The sequence below is a fragment of the Procambarus clarkii genome, chromosome 49 (genome assembly GCF_040958095.1).
Source record: "Procambarus clarkii isolate CNS0578487 chromosome 49, FALCON_Pclarkii_2.0, whole genome shotgun sequence".
In the NCBI taxonomy this organism is placed as follows: domain Eukaryota; kingdom Metazoa; phylum Arthropoda; class Malacostraca; order Decapoda; family Cambaridae; genus Procambarus; species Procambarus clarkii.
In genome coordinates this window covers 31,897,735-31,916,699 of record NC_091198.1, presented here as the reverse complement: position 1 = coordinate 31,916,699, position 18,965 = coordinate 31,897,735, and the positions used below count along the sequence as shown (strand labels likewise).

General features: G+C 43.2%; 1 protein-coding gene across 1 annotated transcript; it reads right to left on the bottom strand.

Annotated features, from left to right (window-relative positions):
* Positions 1-15,863: 15,863 nt before the first annotated feature.
* On the bottom strand, positions 15,864-17,427 carry LOC123763354 (baculoviral IAP repeat-containing protein 8-like). The gene is made up of 3 exons (XM_069303309.1): positions 17,172-17,427; positions 16,514-16,729; positions 15,864-16,399 (listed from the first exon to the last, which is right to left on the bottom strand). Exons 1-3 carry the CDS (start codon positions 17,335-17,337, stop codon positions 15,864-15,866), a joined length of 918 nt encoding a protein of 305 aa, XP_069159410.1. The 5' UTR covers positions 17,338-17,427.
* Positions 17,428-18,965: the final 1,538 nt, after the last annotated feature.

Below are 18,965 nucleotides of genomic sequence, written 5' to 3'. Positions count from 1 at the left end.
CACACATTCATTACCACAATTCAGCCACCACCACCACACAGTCATTTCCACCATTCAGCCCCACCACCACACAATCATTTCCACTATTCAACTCCCCTCCATCACACAGTCATTACCACCATACAGCCACCACCTTAACACAGTCATTACCACCACATAGCCTCCACCACAACACAGTCATTGCCACTATACTGCCCCCATCACCACACAGTCATTACCACCATACAGCTCCCACCACAACACAGTCTTTACCACTATACAGCCCCTACCCCAACACAGTCATTACCATCATTCAGCCCCCACTACCACACAGTAATTACCACTATACAGCCCGCCACCTCCACACAGTCATTACCACTATACAGCCCCCCAACACCACACAGTCATTACCACCATACAGTCCCCCACAACCACCACACAGTGATTACCCCTATTCAGCCCCCACCACCACACAGTCTTTACCACCATTCAGCCCCCTCACCACCACCACACAGTCATTACCACTATACAGCCCCCACCACCACCACACAGTCATTACAACCATACTGTCCCCACCACTACCACACAGTAATTACCACAATACAGCCCCCCACCACCACACAGTCATTACCACTATTCAAACCCCACCACTACACAGTCATTACCACCATTCAGCCCAACCACAACACAGTCATTACCACCATTCAGCCCCCACCACCACCGAGTCATTACCTCCATATAGCCCCCACCACTACACAGTTATTACCCCCATTCAGCTCCCACCACCACACAGTCATTACCACCATACAGCCTCCACCTACATACAGTCATTACCACCATTCTGCCCCCTACCACCACCACACACTCGTTGCCACAATTCAGCCCCCCCACCACACAATCATAACCACAATTCAGCTCTCATAACTACACAGTCATTACCACTATTCAGCTCCGCACCACGACACAGTCTTTCCCACCATGCAGCAGCCACCACACATTCATTACCTCAATTCAGCCCCCACCACCTCACAGTCATTACCACTATACAGCCCCTCACCACGACACAGTCATTACCACCATTCAGTCCCCCCAATACCACCACACAGTCATTACAACCGTACAGTCCCCACCACCACTGCACAGTCATTACCACTATACAGCCCCCACCACCACACAGTCATTATCACCATACAGCCCACACCACCACACAGTAATTACCACAATACAGCCCCCCCTACCACCACATAGTCATTACCACTATTCAGCCCCTCCCCACCACAACACATTCATGTTACGGCCCTATTGGGTAGCAACTGGGTTCTTTCTCTGATGTTATTAGAGTTTGGGTATCCGGCCCCAAGTTAGTAGTGGCTTTCAAGGGGTGTGTTCCGTAACGCAAGTAAATTAAAGGGGAAGGGATACAATTGCACTGGTTTCACTATATTATTACACCACCTCCATAAATAAATATATAAACAGTCACCCGCGGGGTTGCTATTACTACACTTCTTATTTACAATAACTCGTCTTCCTCCAAAGACACGGGATGCTCCACGGTGCTCACGATGAGAAGCCCTGGTCCTCTTCTCGTGGCCTCACGATGAATCCTCAGATTTTCTAGACGAGTCTACCCTGGCCACAGGCCAGCCAAATCACAGTCTCACTGGGTGCACCGTCGTGGAGGCCTTCAACCACAAATCCAGCCTGTAGCTGGCAGGTTCCAATCAGCTACGCTGCGTAGGCCATTCCACGACCGATACTAGGGTTGCGAGCCCTAGGCAGGAGCCTCGTGTGATTCCACAGATCACTCTCCTCACCACAACACCCCAGTGGCTAGTCTTCTCCACCAGTCAGCCCCGGGTACGATAATCCCTGGTTCTGCCACCTCACAGGCAGGCTAACACAATAGTGTTCATTCGGGGGGGGGGGGGGGGGTGACTCACAGCTTCTGCAGCAAACACGTGCAGATACTATGGCTGCTTTGGATAGACTGCCCAACCGTCCATTACAGCAGTCCCAGGTCGACTCTGTAATCAGACACGTCATCAGTACTAGGGACACCCTAGGGCACCTCACTATCAGGCTTAGACACAAACGCCCACCTATCCACTCCACAGATGACGTTGCTGTCTAAGCGTCACTTCACCAGAGGTCAGAAGCGGCTACGTTACGAGCTGAACAAGACGGGAAACCAGCCCCTTTGGCCGGTATATCTCGTCCTCACTAGATGGCATCGTCCATTTGGAGGGGGTTTCGGGAGCTGACCCACAGATGGCGTGGTCGTCACAGCTCCGTGCTACGACGCTGGACTCGGGTCCGTAACAATTCATTACCACATTTCAGCCACCACCACCACACAGTCATTACCACTATTCAAACACCACCACTACACAGTCATTACCACCATTCATCCCCCCACAACACAGTCATTACCACCATTCAGGCCCCCCACCACTACACAGTCATTACCACCATATAGCCCCCACCACCACACAGTTATTACCGCCATTCAGCTCCCACCACCACACATTCATTATAACCATTCATCCCCCCACCACCACACAATCGTTACCACCATACAGCCCCCACCACCACACAGTCATTACCACTATACAGCCCCCCACCACATAGTAATTACCACCATTCAAGTCCCCACCATCACACAGTCATTACCACTATACAGCCCCCCACCACCACCAGACACTCATTACCACCATACAGCCTCCACCTCCACACAGTCATTACCACCATTCAGCCCCCTACCACCACCACACACTCGTTGCCACAATTCAGCCACCACCATCACAGAGACATTACCCCCATACAGCACCCACCACCACACAAGCATTACCACCATTCAGCCCCCCACCACCACATAGTCATTACCACCAATCAGCCCCCAACACCACACAATCATAACCACCATTCAGCTCTCATAACTACACAGTTATTACCACTATTCAGTTCTGCACCACGACACAGTCATTACCACCATGCAGCAGCCACCACACATTCATTACCACAATTCAGCCACCACCACCACACAGTCATTACCATTATTCATCCCCCACCATCACACAGTCAATACCACAATTCAGCCACCACCACCACACAACCATTTCCACCATTCAACTCCCCTCCATCACACAGTCATTACCACCATTCAGCCCCACACCATCACGCCAGTCATTACCAATATACAGCCCCCATCACCATACAGTCATTACCACCATACAGCTCCCACCACCACACAGTCATTACCACTATACAGCCCCTACCCCCACACAGTGGGGGTAGGGGGCTGTATAGCCCCCCACTACGAGGGGGCCTCGTAGCCTGGTGGATAGCGCGCAGGACTCGTAATTCTGTGTCGCGGGTTCGATTCCCGCACGAGGCAGAAACAAATGGGCAAAGTTTCTTTCACCCTAAGTGCCCCTGTTACCTAGCAGTAAATAGTTACCTGGGAGTTAGTCAGCTGTCACAGGCTGCCTCCTGGGGTGTGTGTGTGTGGTGAAAAAAAAAAGTAGTTAGTAAACAGTTGATTGACAGTTGAGAGACGGGCCGAAAGAGCAAAGCTCAACCCCCGCAAAAACACAACTAGTAAACACAGTCATTACCACCATTCAGCCCTCACCACCACACAGTCATTATCACTATACCGCCCTCCACCACCACACAGTCATTACCACCATTCAGCCCCCACCACCACACAGTCATTACCACTATACAGCCCCCACCACCACACAGTCGATATCACCATACAGCCCACCACCACCACACAGTCAAAACCACCTTTCAGCCATTTCCCACCAAACAGTCATTACCACCATTCAGCCCCCACCAGTACAGTCATTATCACTATACAGCCCTCCACCACCACACAGTCATTACCACCATTCAGCCCCCACCACCACACAGTCATTACCACCATTCAGCTCCCATAACTACACAGTCATTACCATTAATCAGCTCCCCACCACGACACAGTCATTACCACCATGCAGCACCCACCACACATTCATTACCACATTTCAGCTACCACCCCCACACAGTCATTACCACTATTGAACCCCCAACACAACATAGTCATTACCACCATTCAGCCCCCCACCACACAATCATTTCCACCATTCAACTCCCCTCCATCACACAGTCCTTACCTCCATTCAGCCCCCAACCATCACACAGTCATTACCACCATACAGCCACCACCACTACACAGTCATTACCACCATACAGCCCCCCACCACCACACAGTCATTACCACCATACAGCCCCCACCCCCAAACAGTCATTACCACTATACAGCCCCTACCCCCAAACGGTCATTACCACCGTACAGCCCCCACCACCACACAGTCATTACCACTATACAGCCCCCACCACCACACAGTCATTACCACTATACAGCCCCCACCACCACACAGTCATTACCACTATACAACCCCCCACCACCACACAGTCATTACCACTATACAGCCCCCACCACCTCACAGTCATTACCACTGTACAGCCCCCCACCACCACACAGTCATTACCACTATACAGCCCCTACCCCCACACAGTCATTACCACCATTCAGCCCCCACCACCACACAGTCATTACCACTATACAGCCCCACCACCACACAATCGTTACCACCATACAGCCCCCACCACCACACAGTCAATACCACTATACAGCCCCCACCACCTCGCAGTCATTACCACTGTACAGCCCCCCACCACCACACAGTCATTACCACTATACAGCCCCTACCCCCACACAGTCATTACCACCATTCAGCCCCCACCACCACACAGTCATTACCACTATACAGCCCCACCACCACACAATCGTTACCACCATACAGACCCCACCACCACACAGTCAAAACCACCATTCAGCCCTTTCCCACCACACAATCATTACCACTATACAGCCCCCCACCACCACACAGTCATTACCAATATACAGCCCCCTCACCACACAGTCATTACCACCATACAGCCCCCACCACCACACAGTCATTACCACCACTCATCCCCCACTAACATACAGTCCCTACCACCACACAGCCCCCACCAACACACAGTCATTACCACCACACAGTCATTACCACCACACAGCCCCCATTAACACACAGTCATTTTCACCACACAGCCCCCACCAACACACATTTATTACCCCCATACAGCCCCCACCACCATACAGTCATTTCCACCATTCAGCCCCCACAACCACCACCACACAGTCATTACCACTATCCATACACTATCTACGAGGGGGGCCCTCGTAGCCTGGTGGATAGCGCGCAGGGACTCGTAATTCTGTGGCGCGGGTTCGATTCCCGCACGAGGCAGAAACAAATGGGCAAAGTTTCTTTCACCCTGAATGCCCCTGTTACCTAGCAGTAAATAGGTACCTGGGAGTTAGTCAGCTGTCACGGGCTGCTTCCTGGGGTGTGTGTGTGGTGTGGGGAAAAAAAAAAAAAAGTAGTTAGTAAACAGTTGATTGACAGTTGAGAGGCGGGCCGAAAGAGCAAAGCTCAACCCCCGCAAAAACACAACTAGTAAACACAACTAGTAAACACTATACAGCCCCCAACACAACACAGTCATTACCACCATACAGCCCCCACCACCACACAGTCATTATCACCACTCATCCCCTACTAACACACAGTCCCTACCACCACACAGCCCCCACCAGCACACAATCATTACAACCACACAGCCCCCACCAACACACAGTCATTACCACCACTCAGCCCCCACTAACACACAGACATTACCCTCACACAACCCCCACCAACACACAGTCATTTCCACCACACAGCCCCCACCAACACATAGTTCCTACTGCAACACAGCCCCCATCAACACACATTCATTACCACCACATCCCCCACCAACACACAGACCCTACCACCACACAGTCCCCACCAACACACAGTCATTACCACCACTAACACACAGACATTACCCTCACACAACCCCCACCAAGACATAGTTCCTATTTGCAACACAGCCCCCACCAACATACAGTCCTTACCCCCACACAGCCCCCACCAACACACAGACCCTACCACCACACAGCCCCCACCAACACACAGTCCCCACCACCACACAGCCCCCACCAACGCACAGTCCCTACCACCACATAGCCCCCACCACCACCACACAGTCCCTACCACCACACACAGTCCCTACCACCACATGGTCCCCACCACCACCACACAGCCCCACCACCACCACACAGTCCTCACCACATCACTCTATCACTCAGATAATATATTAAATTAATCATCCACAATGTCCACACAAGTGTCGCCATGGACTTCTCCCCATTAGCAATAATGAAACTTTCTTTTTTATCGCTGAGTCCATCTATCATATTCTTTAGCTACGAGGGCAACGCCTATAATGTTTGCCTGATTATCAGCTGTAAAAAAATATGTCAATAAGGTACTACTCCTCAGCATTTGCTGGGTGAGGTATTTTTGCAGTCTGCGTCTGTCCCCCGCGTCTATAGAACGTTCACAGAGATGAATCAACATATGGTGTTTCTTATTGCAAGTAAAGTCAGTGACAACCTTTGTATTTTTGTTTGTTTGTAAGAGTCACCGACTCATAACGAGCATCGAGATGGTCATCTGTACAGTCGTCGCTCGTGGTAGAATGAAGCCTGATGCGCTCCTAATATTTTTCCTTAAGGTGAGCCGAATGTTAGGAGGCTTGCCATACAGCTGGTCGAAAGGCGAGGACCAGGCCACGACCAGACCAGCACCCGTCGCCTGGCTCACCTCCGACCTGGACCTTGACAATGGGAGGACTCTCGACTCGTGTCCCGAAGCTGACCTGGCTCTTCCTCACTCACTCAAGAGACAACCTTGCATGGAAAGGTTATCCCAGGCCTTGTTGCTCTTCGTGACACTCTGCTCTCTACTTGAGTTAATAATCAGTGTCAAATATCTTTTATATACAGAGCCTGACAAGACAGAAATGAACTCCACCATATTTTATGCCGGTGGTCTATCATTTATAATGTACATGAGCTTGCTAGTGCTTCTCTTCTTCCTGGTGTGGAGGAGCAGTGAGTTGGCGCAGTTGACTGAGCGTCTGCACACACTGCTTGCTCACACCCGACGCTCCTCCTGGAAGCCCCACAACGACACCATATTCTTCGTGCTCGTTATCTGTGAAGTTTCGATGTTTGTTGAATTATTAATTCCACTTAATATGTATTATAATAGAAATGGGTTTAATATTTTAAAAGTAATACAAGATGTAATCTACTTAATACTACTGAATCTGAGGAACGTTTGCATTATTACAGTCGTATCGCTCTTCTACTGCATGGCGGCGCTCACTTCATCCGCGTATTCCAATATTTTTCCTCACAAGCTACAAAGCGATGAAATAACTCAAAATTGCAACAAAAGTAATAGAAGCAACATTTGTGTGGTGGATGACTGTGTTAGAGGTGTGGTGGATGACTGTGTTAGAGGTGAGGTGAGCCACCCACACCAGGGTGACCAGGACCAGGCGTCCATCACACTGACAAGGGAGGAGGTCACACTCGCTGCCAACCGCCTCCTTGCCATCCAGCATTTCCAGCGAGACTTCAACTGCTACTTTGCATTACCCATCTGTTATTGCATTCTAAATTTACTTGTATTCACAATAAAAAATCCTTTTTCAATAATAACAACGAATAAGAAAGGATATGGTGTGTTGATAAGACTGGCGAGGGTGCTGATGGACGTCTCACTCACCCTGCTTCTCTTCTCCGCCCCTCACACAATAACTCAAAAGGTTTGTGTGGGATGTATCTTGACACTTGTGTTAACAGTAACGCGTGGTATATATGGAGGTGTTGAGGAACACTCACCATTGGTTCATACTTCTACGTAAAATGCATTATTTTCAGAGAGAGGAGACTCGGGATATGATCCTGGCGCTGCAGGTCAAGGCCGCTGAAGATGCTCTTGCTGCACAAGTAAGTCCTCCTTCAAGTAGAAATAACCCAACCTACACATACGAGGTGAAATAAAAGTGACGATGTTTGGGTCTGTTCTAGACCTTTATACTAGTTACCTGAGGGCCACTATGTCTCTAATAGCCTCCACGAGGGCAGCAAGCCGCCGGCTTGTCGAAGGAGTTGTCCCCATAAGTCCTCATGATTTTGTAGAGCTTGATTTTGAAATTCAGTAGTGGTTGTGAGCCAGAGTGGGAGAGTCAGTAAAAACCAAAGCTGGGAACATTAGTGAAATACCATCTATGGTATATAAGAGTGCTGCCCCTGCTCTTGCACCACCCATAGTTCTGCCATTCAACAAATCTCTAGAGTGTCGTACTTTGCTTAATACCCTTAAAAAAATATGAGTAACGCCAGTTCATAAAGGTGGCGAGACAGCTGACATAAACAATTACAGACTAATATCAAATCTACCTATACATGAAAAATATTTGACAAAATTATTTACAAACAGCTCTACTCCTACCTTGTAAAATTCAACGTATTAAGTCCCTGTCAGTTTGGCTTCCGTTCCTAAAAGTGTATGGCATCCGAGGCTCTGAACAATTTAAGCCCGGGTCTTGCACTTACATTTCATCACTTCATTCATACTCCCGACGTCCAGTAAGACTGCAGATATAAGCCAGGGAGCCCAACACTGTATCCACCACAATGGTGGATCAAGCTCGAACCTCCAGCTTTCCAGATAACAAGATAAATCCAGAAGTAACTTGGTCTGCACCACAAGATAAGTAGGCACATTAAAGCACATTGATAACACATATAAGATGACAGCAATTATCACAATGGTAAGGTTGTAAGGTTTAGGATCATATATTAGGAGATTGGGTAGCACACAATATGTGTTCAATATAACAACCATGATAAAAGATGATATCAATGATTACAATGGTAAAGTTATATGGCTTAGGTACATATATTGGGGGATTGGGTAGCACAAGTTACAGTGCGAGATAAAGGACTAGGTAGGAAACTATGAAGATGAAATTAGGTACTTTTTTGGTTTTCTTTTTGAATAAGGCAAAAGTTGGACAGCTTTTCAATTCGGTAGGGAGTGAGTTCCATAGACTATGTTACTTTATTTGCATAGAGCGTTTACACAGATTAAATTCTACTTTGGGGATATCAAAAATATATTTATTTCTGGTGTGGTGATTATGGGCCCTATTACATCTGTCTAGGGAGAGTTTCAGAACAGGGTTTGCATTTTAAGAACAGGGTTTTGTAAATGCAGACGGCACAAGAGAATGTGTGGAGTGAGTTTATGTTTAGCATGTTTAGGGATTTAAACAGGGGGCTGAGTGTTGTCTGAAAGCAGAGTTTGTTATTGTACTGATAGCAGATTTTTGCTGGGTGGTGATTGACTTGAGGTAGTTTGCAGTGATTGAACCCCCATGCACAGATACCATAAGTAAGATAGGGATAGATTAGTGCGTAGTATAGTGATAGGAGAGCAGAGTTAGGTACATAATATCTGATTTTAGAGAGTATACCGAACGTTTTAGAGACTTTCTTAGTTATGTGTTGTATGTGGGTGCTGAAGTTGAGTCTCTTATCTTAGTATAGGCCTAGGAACTTTCCACCATTTTTATTGCTGATGTTGACATTGTTTATCTGAAGCTGAATTGCATTTGTTGATTTGCTTCCAAATAAGATGTAGTAGGTCTTTCCTATGTTTAGTGTGAGTTTGTGGGTTGACATCCAAAAGTGGACTTTTTTAATTCATTATTTACACCATTATTTAATGTTTGTGGGTTGGAGTCTGAGTAGATGGGGGGTAGTATCGTCAGCAAATAATATTGGTTTAAGAATGTTAGAGACATTAGGCAGATCATTGATTTATATAAGAAATAGGAGAGGTCCTAGGATGCTGCCCTGTGGCAATCCTACAGTTAATGGTAGAGTGGGAGAGGTTATATCATTGATGGTTTCATACCAGTGTCTGTCACTAAGATAGTATTGGATATTGTTCCGAGCAAGGCCTCGGATTCCATAATAGTGGAATATAAGTAAGAGGTAGTTATGGTTAACAGTATCAAAGGCCTTTCTCAGGTCAATGAAAAGTCCATCGGAAACTCATTTTTTGTAAAGGGGTGAGTAGATTATATCAAGCAGATTAATAATTGCATCGTTGGTACTCTTTTTGGAGTAGTTGGAGTAGAAGCCAAACTGACAGGGGCTGAGTATGTCGAATTGTGCGAGGTAGGATAAGAGCTGTTTGTAAATAGTTTTTCGATTTTTTTTATAATATGGGTAGGTTTGATATTGGTCTGTAATTGTTAATGTCTGCCAGATTGCCTCCTTTATGAACTGGCGTTACTCGTGTTTTTTTTAATTATATCAGGGAAGGTATGACACTCTAGAGATTTTTTGAGTAGCAGAGCAATGGGTGGTGCAAGGACATGGGAGGCACTCTTGTATACCATGGATGGTATTTCACTAATGTTCCCAGCTTTGGTTTTTAGTGAGTGAATGAAGGACACAACATCTGTCGGGCTGACTGGTGAAAGGAAAAGAGAGTTTGGATAGCTACCTGAAAGATATGTGTTAACATGTGTCTGAGTCTGTGGGATTTTTGGTTGTGGGCAAGGTTGGCATCAACCGATGAAAAGTAGTTATTAAATTCAATTGCCGTTTCTAAATCCGTTGCAGGTGTATAACCATCCTATGAGAGTTTTGTCTGGTTATGTGAGTGTTGTTTAGTTCCTTGGATGTTAAAGATGGCTTTCCATATGAAAGCATATGATCTGCTTTCATTTTGCCTTTTGCTTTTTTGAATCTACTCGCATAATAAGAAAGTTTTACTGTTCTTATTATTCTGGTAAGCATTGATAAGTATCTCTTAACTACTTCATTTGTAACTAGACCAATCCTAAGTTTTTTTCCGTATTCATGTTTCTTGTTGATTGTTTTGAATATGCCACTTGTGAAACAAGGATTATTTATTCTTTTGTCATTTACTTGCTTGGTAAGGAGGGGACAATGAGTGTTGTAGGGGCTTAGAGTATTGGAAAGGCAGAGGTTAGCTAATGAACTTATATCCTCTGTATTATTGAATTCAGATTCACAGTTAATATTGTGGAATGCATTTGTGAGGTTGCCTATTGCTCCTTCACTGTGTAGCCTGAAGGTAAGTTTCTTACTTTGTGGTGTTATTATGTCCATATTTGCTATGAGGAAGGTAGGATAGTGGTCAGTTGTTCTGTCAATGATTATACCAGATGCAAGGGGGAGCTGTTATGTTAGTCCATAAGTGATCCAAGGTAATAGCAGATGTTTGGGTGATTCGGGTGGGCTTGGTGATTGTGGGGATTAGCATACAGGAGTTCATGCTGTTAAGGAAATATTCGACTTGGGGGTTATTTTGTTGACAAAGGTCAGTAATGAAGTCTTCTCCTAGAATGATGTGATTTTTGTTGAGATTGTCATTTATGATAAGATTCCTTAGGTTATCTGAGAATGAAGCTATGTTAGTATTGGAAAATCTATAGATGGCTCCAATAGTTAAGGAGGAATTTAGGGGTTTAATCGAGAACTGAGCAAAGGTATATTCACAGTAGTCGTCTCTATCACTAATGACACAATTGCAGATGAAGGTGTCTTGGTAATATATATATATATATATAGCTGCGCCACCTCCTTTTTAATTTGGCCTACAGTTGCGAATGGCTTTATAACCAGCTACATTGTATAGTTGGGTATAGTCTTTACTTAGACCAGGTTTCTGTTAAAATAATGAACGATAGTTTTGTACCTAGTTCTGTGAGCAGTGCATTTATATCATCAAAATGTTTACCAAGTGATCTGACATTTTGGTTAAAAACTGATAAGCAAATGTTATTTTGGAATTTATTTTGTAAAGTTTGCTGTGTAATACCTGCAGTAGTAGTGATCAATATGCCGGTTATTGTAGGCTTGTTACAGCAGATTTAGTTCAGTATCAATATCAGCTTGCATGTAGATGCAATGGGGTCAAGATACAATAAGACAAACAATTACAGAACAGTTAAATTATAAATCTGCTGTCAATATAAAGTAACTATAACAAAAATACCACAATAAATGCAAATACACATATAATAGATACAATTAGAAGTAAAATAAAGATCACTGTAGATAGACAAGAAGGGTTCAGAAGTTAGGTAAAAAAAAGAAAAAATAATCAATAAAGATTGACAAGAATAATGTACAATAAGAATAATAAGAATATGAATAATAATCATAAAGTAATATAATACTAATGTTAACTAACTATAAACTATAACTATGACAGGACCATCAGTGTCTCTAGCGTAAATTACCACCCTAGTAGTGTAAAAGGAGACACATGGGGAATTGATTTTCAGAAACGGTTGGGCACTTCCATGCCGACTCGACCCTGGCGGGCGGATTCGACCAAAAACTTATTTTAGGTGGTTAGGTTAGGGCACAGTCAGCGCGCACCTGGCTGGCTGGCGGGGGGTGGGGTGGTCCATTCCCCCCAGGGGTACCCAGGGCCCACCACCCAGGGTGTACCTGAGGAACTGGTGCCCTATCCTAACCTGTTTTTTCACTTTTTGTCTCTTTGCTTTAAGATGAGTCTAGGGCCTCAAGAAGGGGGTCTCTACTTATGAGAGGTACCGAGGATGAATGTTCAATAGTTGGAAACCAAAAAATACACTGGTGAAAGGCATATAAACGTTTTTGGAGTATTTTAATGGCATGAGCAAAATTCACGATTTGGCCCGGGAGTGTTACGAGAGTACTACGGTCTCAATTTGGGGGCCCTTACTTTTGAATGGATCAGAGGGTGAATGTTCAATAGATTCAAACCAAGAAACACAGTTGAAAGCGAATATAGAAGTTTTTGGAGTACTTTAATGAGGCTATGACTGAATAGTATAGGGAGCCCTTGGGCACAGCTCCATTTTCTGTAATGGTCAGAGGTGAGCGGTGAGAACGGGGCGCGATTTTTTTGACCAATCAGGAGCCGAGTAGAAAAATTCTCTTTCTGTCTCGGGGTCATGGGCCAATCAGGTGAAATTTTCCTTATTTGTCGCGGTGGTGTCATGTGACATGACGTCGGCAATAGGGACCCTCTACCTATGATTACCCCAGTGGGGGTCAAGCATACAAGGGGGGGTCAAGATTCCTTACAAAGACCAAGTTGGATATATAGGTGTAGTAAGCCTTATCTTGAATTTGCATGATTCTGTGGGGTACATTGACATGAAGGGCGAGTCATAGAACAGGATCTGCATGTGAGATGGGTCATATTAGGGTTTTAAAGAAGTTAAGATAGCTTTAAAGAGTCCTGTGTGCTTGATAGTGGGGAAATGTTCAGTCAATAATTCTCGTGTTTTGAATCTGAATGAGGGGTCCTAGTTTGCGTTCTAGTCGTAAAATGAGTTCCTTAGTATATTTGCTATGGAAAATGAGCTTTCAGTACTCTATATAATTTGAAATGAGGTCAAGAAAGACATGTTTATGTGCGAGAAGAGTCAGGTTGGAAACTGTTTATTCCAGTCATCCCCCCTTGGCTTTGCTCCGTTTTCTGTAGCTAAAGTAAAGATTCCATTTTCTGTGGCATTCCGTTGATTACTGGTGAAAAAGGCATGCTTGCCTTTGTATGGTTCTAACCTGTTTATAGATTTTATAGATATATTTTTCGGGCCTCAAATTAGATTTTAATATGAAAAATAGCATCAAATGTATGCCTATCTTTTGTAATAAACGTTACAAGCATTAACAATACCTGTGATATTTCATAGAATACGAAAAGAAGTTTAAATAGTGGGGCCTCAGCCATATTGTGTTGGGTTTGACACTCCAAACATTAATTTGACACTTGTAAATATACTATAAAGGAAAGTAGTTGAGTGGTTTAAGCAATTTAATACGTACTGGGAATCTGTTCGCATACTGTATTAAATTGTATTTTTTAACATCATAATAGTTTGCAGCTATTGTGGTGGGGGCCCAATAACTTCATATAACGCATCGACAGGCACTGTATGTTGCAATGAAATGCTTTTTGAAATCATGTGTTAAAATTTAGAAGTCGACTCCATCAGTTGCCATTTATGTCAGTGCCGTGGTATATCAAGCGCAAAGGTTTTCAGAAAATGTTACACCTCCACCTTTCAAAAAGTGAAAAGATGAATTCATTTTGGCATTACTGTCATTACTTTGGAAGTTTTTTAATGATAGCACATGCTTAAACAAACTCCCTCGCAAAAACAAACTCATTTTTTTTTTAACTTACACAAATAAACCCAGGGCTTTCACATTCGTGCAAAATACTTAGTCCCCCCTAAACTTAAAACAGTTGCACAATCTTACTTAAACACATTGCTAAACTCTTATACACAAACAAAAACTCAATTTTTAACTTACACAAATAAACACGGGCTTTGCACATTCACACAAAAAAATGCTTAGTCCCCCCTAGACTTGAACACTCACAATCATACGGTGCTTTAATTGCCAAAGCCTTCCAAACCTGCACTGGGTCCTGCCCAGCAGACTGCGGCTGGATGGGTTACAATTGAGCCAAAAACAGTTGGTCAGGGCGAGATACGGCCTCATTTTTAGAGACATTTACTATAGCAAAAGCTTGAACGTCGGGAACTGAATGCGGGCCTGCACGAGAGTTGTTCTTGGCATTCAAATGTTTAGAGATTAAAATACATAGAATCAGCAAGAGCCCACCCCCAGTCGCTCACGCGGGCAATAGACATGTTTTTCGCCCAACTGTATTTATTCAAAATATTACGTCAGATAGAAAGAGTTTCGCATTGCTATTATATTTACCTTATAAAGCCTCTTTATAAAAATGATATGCCACTGCGTATTATGATTGTTTTATAATAAATATTGCATAAATACTTACACGATTTCATAAACAAAAAAAAAATTTAATGAGCCATGGTTGGAAGGCTTCATCATTACGATAAATACAAACTTTTAAAACTAATTAAAAATATATATCTCATAGAGGAAGATTTATTCTTCAGGATATATATTATTTATTAAATATGAGTTCATTCTGTATAAAAAAAGTTGCCAATATTTTCAAAACTCTGGCCACAAATTTTTTATAAAGGTTTTCCAAGGGAGTAAATCTTGCTTCCTCTCTTTCTCCCAAATGTTTCCTCATTTGCACAGGAGCAGAGCAACCTTCGTGCGGGCCCTGGTTCAGTTCCCCAACGTCCGAGCTAATGGACATTACAAATTTTACTAAATGATGCAGTATCTTAGCTGTCTCTCTAATTATAAAGGTGTTAATCTTTTTTTTTTAACCTTTGAGTGCTAGGTCTCAAAAAGGTTCTTTACCTCAGAGAGAGAGAGAGAGATTCTATTTTTGTCCATATTCAAGCGGAATGTTGAACAACCTTCGTGAGGGTCCTGGTTCAGTTCCCCAATGTCCGAGATATTGGACATTACAAATTTCACTAAATGATTCATTATCTTAGCAGCCCCTCTAATTATAAAGTTGTTAATCTTTTTATAACCTTTGAGTGCTAGTTCTCAAAAGGTTCTTTACCTCAGAAAGAGAGAGAGAGATTCTATTTTTGTCCATATTCGAGCGGAATGTTGAGCAACCTTCGTGCAGGACCCGGTTCAGTTCCTCAACGTCCGAGCTATTACACATAGCAAATTTCTCTAAATGAGGCAGTATCTCGCCCCCACCCCCCGGACCAACGATTTTAGGGCAGTAAATAAGCAATTGCAATCTAATCCTTCCCCCCCCAAAAAAAAAAAAAATACTGTTCATGAAAATGTGAGCTTATTTATACTAATTTATGAATATAAAAAAACAACTCGACATTTGTATAATTTTTATTTACATAAATAAATTAGTCTCTATGCCTTTTTTGTCTTCTTAGGAAATAATCAGTTGAAGGACATGCGAAATGGTGCATCTGCAAATGGGGCAGTTTCTCATAGATACAAGACAATTACTGCATGTTACCATATGTCTGCAGGGCAGCAGTACGACACTCAACGCATTGTTAAAGCACACCTTACACAAAATATCAGCAGCCCAAGACGTTGGCGTAGATGTGTTCATCACAGTTTCAACATGGGATGTCGCATCAAAGTCTGTGGCCTCTTCGCCAGTTTCAACATCCATTTCATTAGCGACTATAGTCGTCTCTTCCGCCTCTGTTTCAACAGGAGAAGGCATAGCCCGCAAACCAAGATTAGTGCTCATGAACCCGCTCATTGATCCAACAACGTCGACATCCATTTCATTAGCTGTGGCGACTGTTTCCATGTCAGAGGGCGCGGATTGCCATTCCAGATTCTCAGGCTCTACCCTACCTTCCACATCCTCATGATGAATTCCCCTTAAACCCATTTCGGCTTTAGTGCTCTCTTGCATATACCACAACATTAATTCTATACATCTGGCCTCTGTAACAAACGGTAATAAATCTTTGGTGCTTTTGAGATATTGCCTTAAGGCAGGTCTCACACAGACATCAGGAAATCCAAAATGTTCAATTAATGCTGGGAAAAAACCCAAACCTTCCATCAGACCAGTTAAAAGATGTTCATCTATGGGTTTTATAGTTCGACGCTGCGAAGATTCTCTAGCATTCTTAATGAACTGTGCATCCTTTTTAATGTTGACAAAGGTGCACTCAGGATACCATTGCGCGTGCAGTGTCCAAGGGTCGTCCGCGGGTTCCCAATTACGAAAACCATTTCCACAGAAAAAGCAGCGCATGTGGTCACTTAGGCCTGTAAATTTAAGAAAAAAAATATTCCCATTCATTATTATTATTATAGCTCACATCCGGCAATGTTGTAATACAAAACACACACACGAACACACACACACACACACACACACACACACACACACACACACACACACACACACTTCCCGGGACCAAAGAGCCAGAGCTCTACCCCCCCCCCCCCGCAAGCACAATTAGGGGAGTAAACACACTTTTTTTTTAGATATATACAAGAGTTGTTACATTCTTGTACGGCCTAGCATTTCGGGCAGGTCCCTAGAATACAATCCCCACCTCGAAGAATCGTTTTTACAACCAAGTACCCATTTTACTGTTGAGTTAATCAGAGGCTACAGTTAAGGATTTGCGCCCAGTAAATCCTCCCCGGCCAGGAGGATACACACACACTAAAAATAACAAAAACTCCAACAATATTTGTTTACCACAGAAGAAAAATCCTGATTCTGCCAATTCGTGAGATGTTTGCTTGACACAACCAGTCCAGCTGAGGTCGAATGTTTCCAAACGCTGTTTGTATGTTGCCAAGCCTGGATATCTAGGTTTAGCGTATGGAATTACCCCCAGAACCTGCAAATCATCTCCAGTCATTTTAGTTTCTTCCTCGCGGGGTGGGGTCTCTAAAAAAACAAAGATGCTCCATCACATATATGCATAAGACACAGGTTCTAAGTCAATTCTTTCAAAAGCAACAAAAAATAAAGAAAAATTATTTGAAAAGACTTCCTGCGTTTATACTTATTTTTGTCCTCCCTCCACATCGCCAATACTAATTATTCACAGATAAACTAGTAAATTATATTTATACAATATACTCACGATCAGATGTTGCTATATTCTTTGGTTCGAATAGGGGTGAAAAGAAATCCAGCCCATATTCGAATGCCAGTTTGGTGATTTCCAAAGGAACGTTATTGTCCTTTTCGCCTCTTATGAAGGAACAATTTGGCGACACTTACGCATGCCTACTACGGGGCGTATCGCCCTCAATCCAAGCATGCACAACTTTACAACAAAAGGCGCAGGAACAATGATCCGCAACTCTCAGATAATAAAATCCCTCATTCACCAGGTCTAGGGGGTTTAGCCACTCGACAGGCCAATTTATAAAGGTGTCTAAACGCATTTGGGCACATTTAAGACTGTCCCTGGAGTAAAACGTTTTAGTACGGGAAGGTTCCATTGTGTACTGGTGCGACACTGGCGAATGGAGGCAAGATCCTAGGCTATATATTGCCCGTCCTTTCCCTCCCCGAAATAAGTGTCAAAGATCGCTACATATGTGCTGGTTTATTTTTTTTTTTTTTTTTTGGTTTGGCTATTCTAGCCACCGCTACTCTTTTTTTTATGGCATAATTATGAGGAAACAGGGAAAGGAAAAAAGGACTCGCAAATGTGCTAAATCATGTTGCATAATGCAGTGAATTAAAAAAAAAAGATGGCAGTTGGTAGTCTAGGAAAGGTGACCAAGTACTTATTTTTTGTGATAATTATCGAGAAATGTCATTAACTACATAAGGTATCCCTAATGTCAATAAGTTATCACAAACCTTCCAATAATGATGTGGCCTCCATGATTTATATATATATATATATATATATATATATATATATATATATATATATATATATATATATATATATATATATATATATATATATATATATATATATATATATATATATATATATATATATATATATATATATATATATATATATATATATATATATATTATTAAATATGACCGAAAAAGTAAGATTAATAATTCTAACACGAATTTTCTCAATCTTTCGTACATTACGCTTCACTGTTGGAGGTAAATCAAAAATCAATTCTCCAAAATTCATTTTTATTTCTAGTCTGACGCGACACGGGCGCGTTTCGTAAAACTTATTACATTTTCAAAGACTTTAGTTCACAAATACACAACTGAATAGAACTTACGTATCTCCGATTTTATATCTACATTTGAGTGAGGTGGAAGGGGTGATGTGGCATTAACACAAGACAGAACAAAATGTGGTATTAATAGGGTATTAATTTCATCAACACAAGACAGAACAAGAGTATTAATAGGGTATTAATTTCATCAACACAAGACAGAACACGAAGCAATGGATATTGAATAGAAGTGTTTGTAGAAAGCCTATTGGTCCATTTTTCTTGATGCTTCTATATTGGAGTGGAGTCTTGAGGTGGGTAGAATATAGTTGTG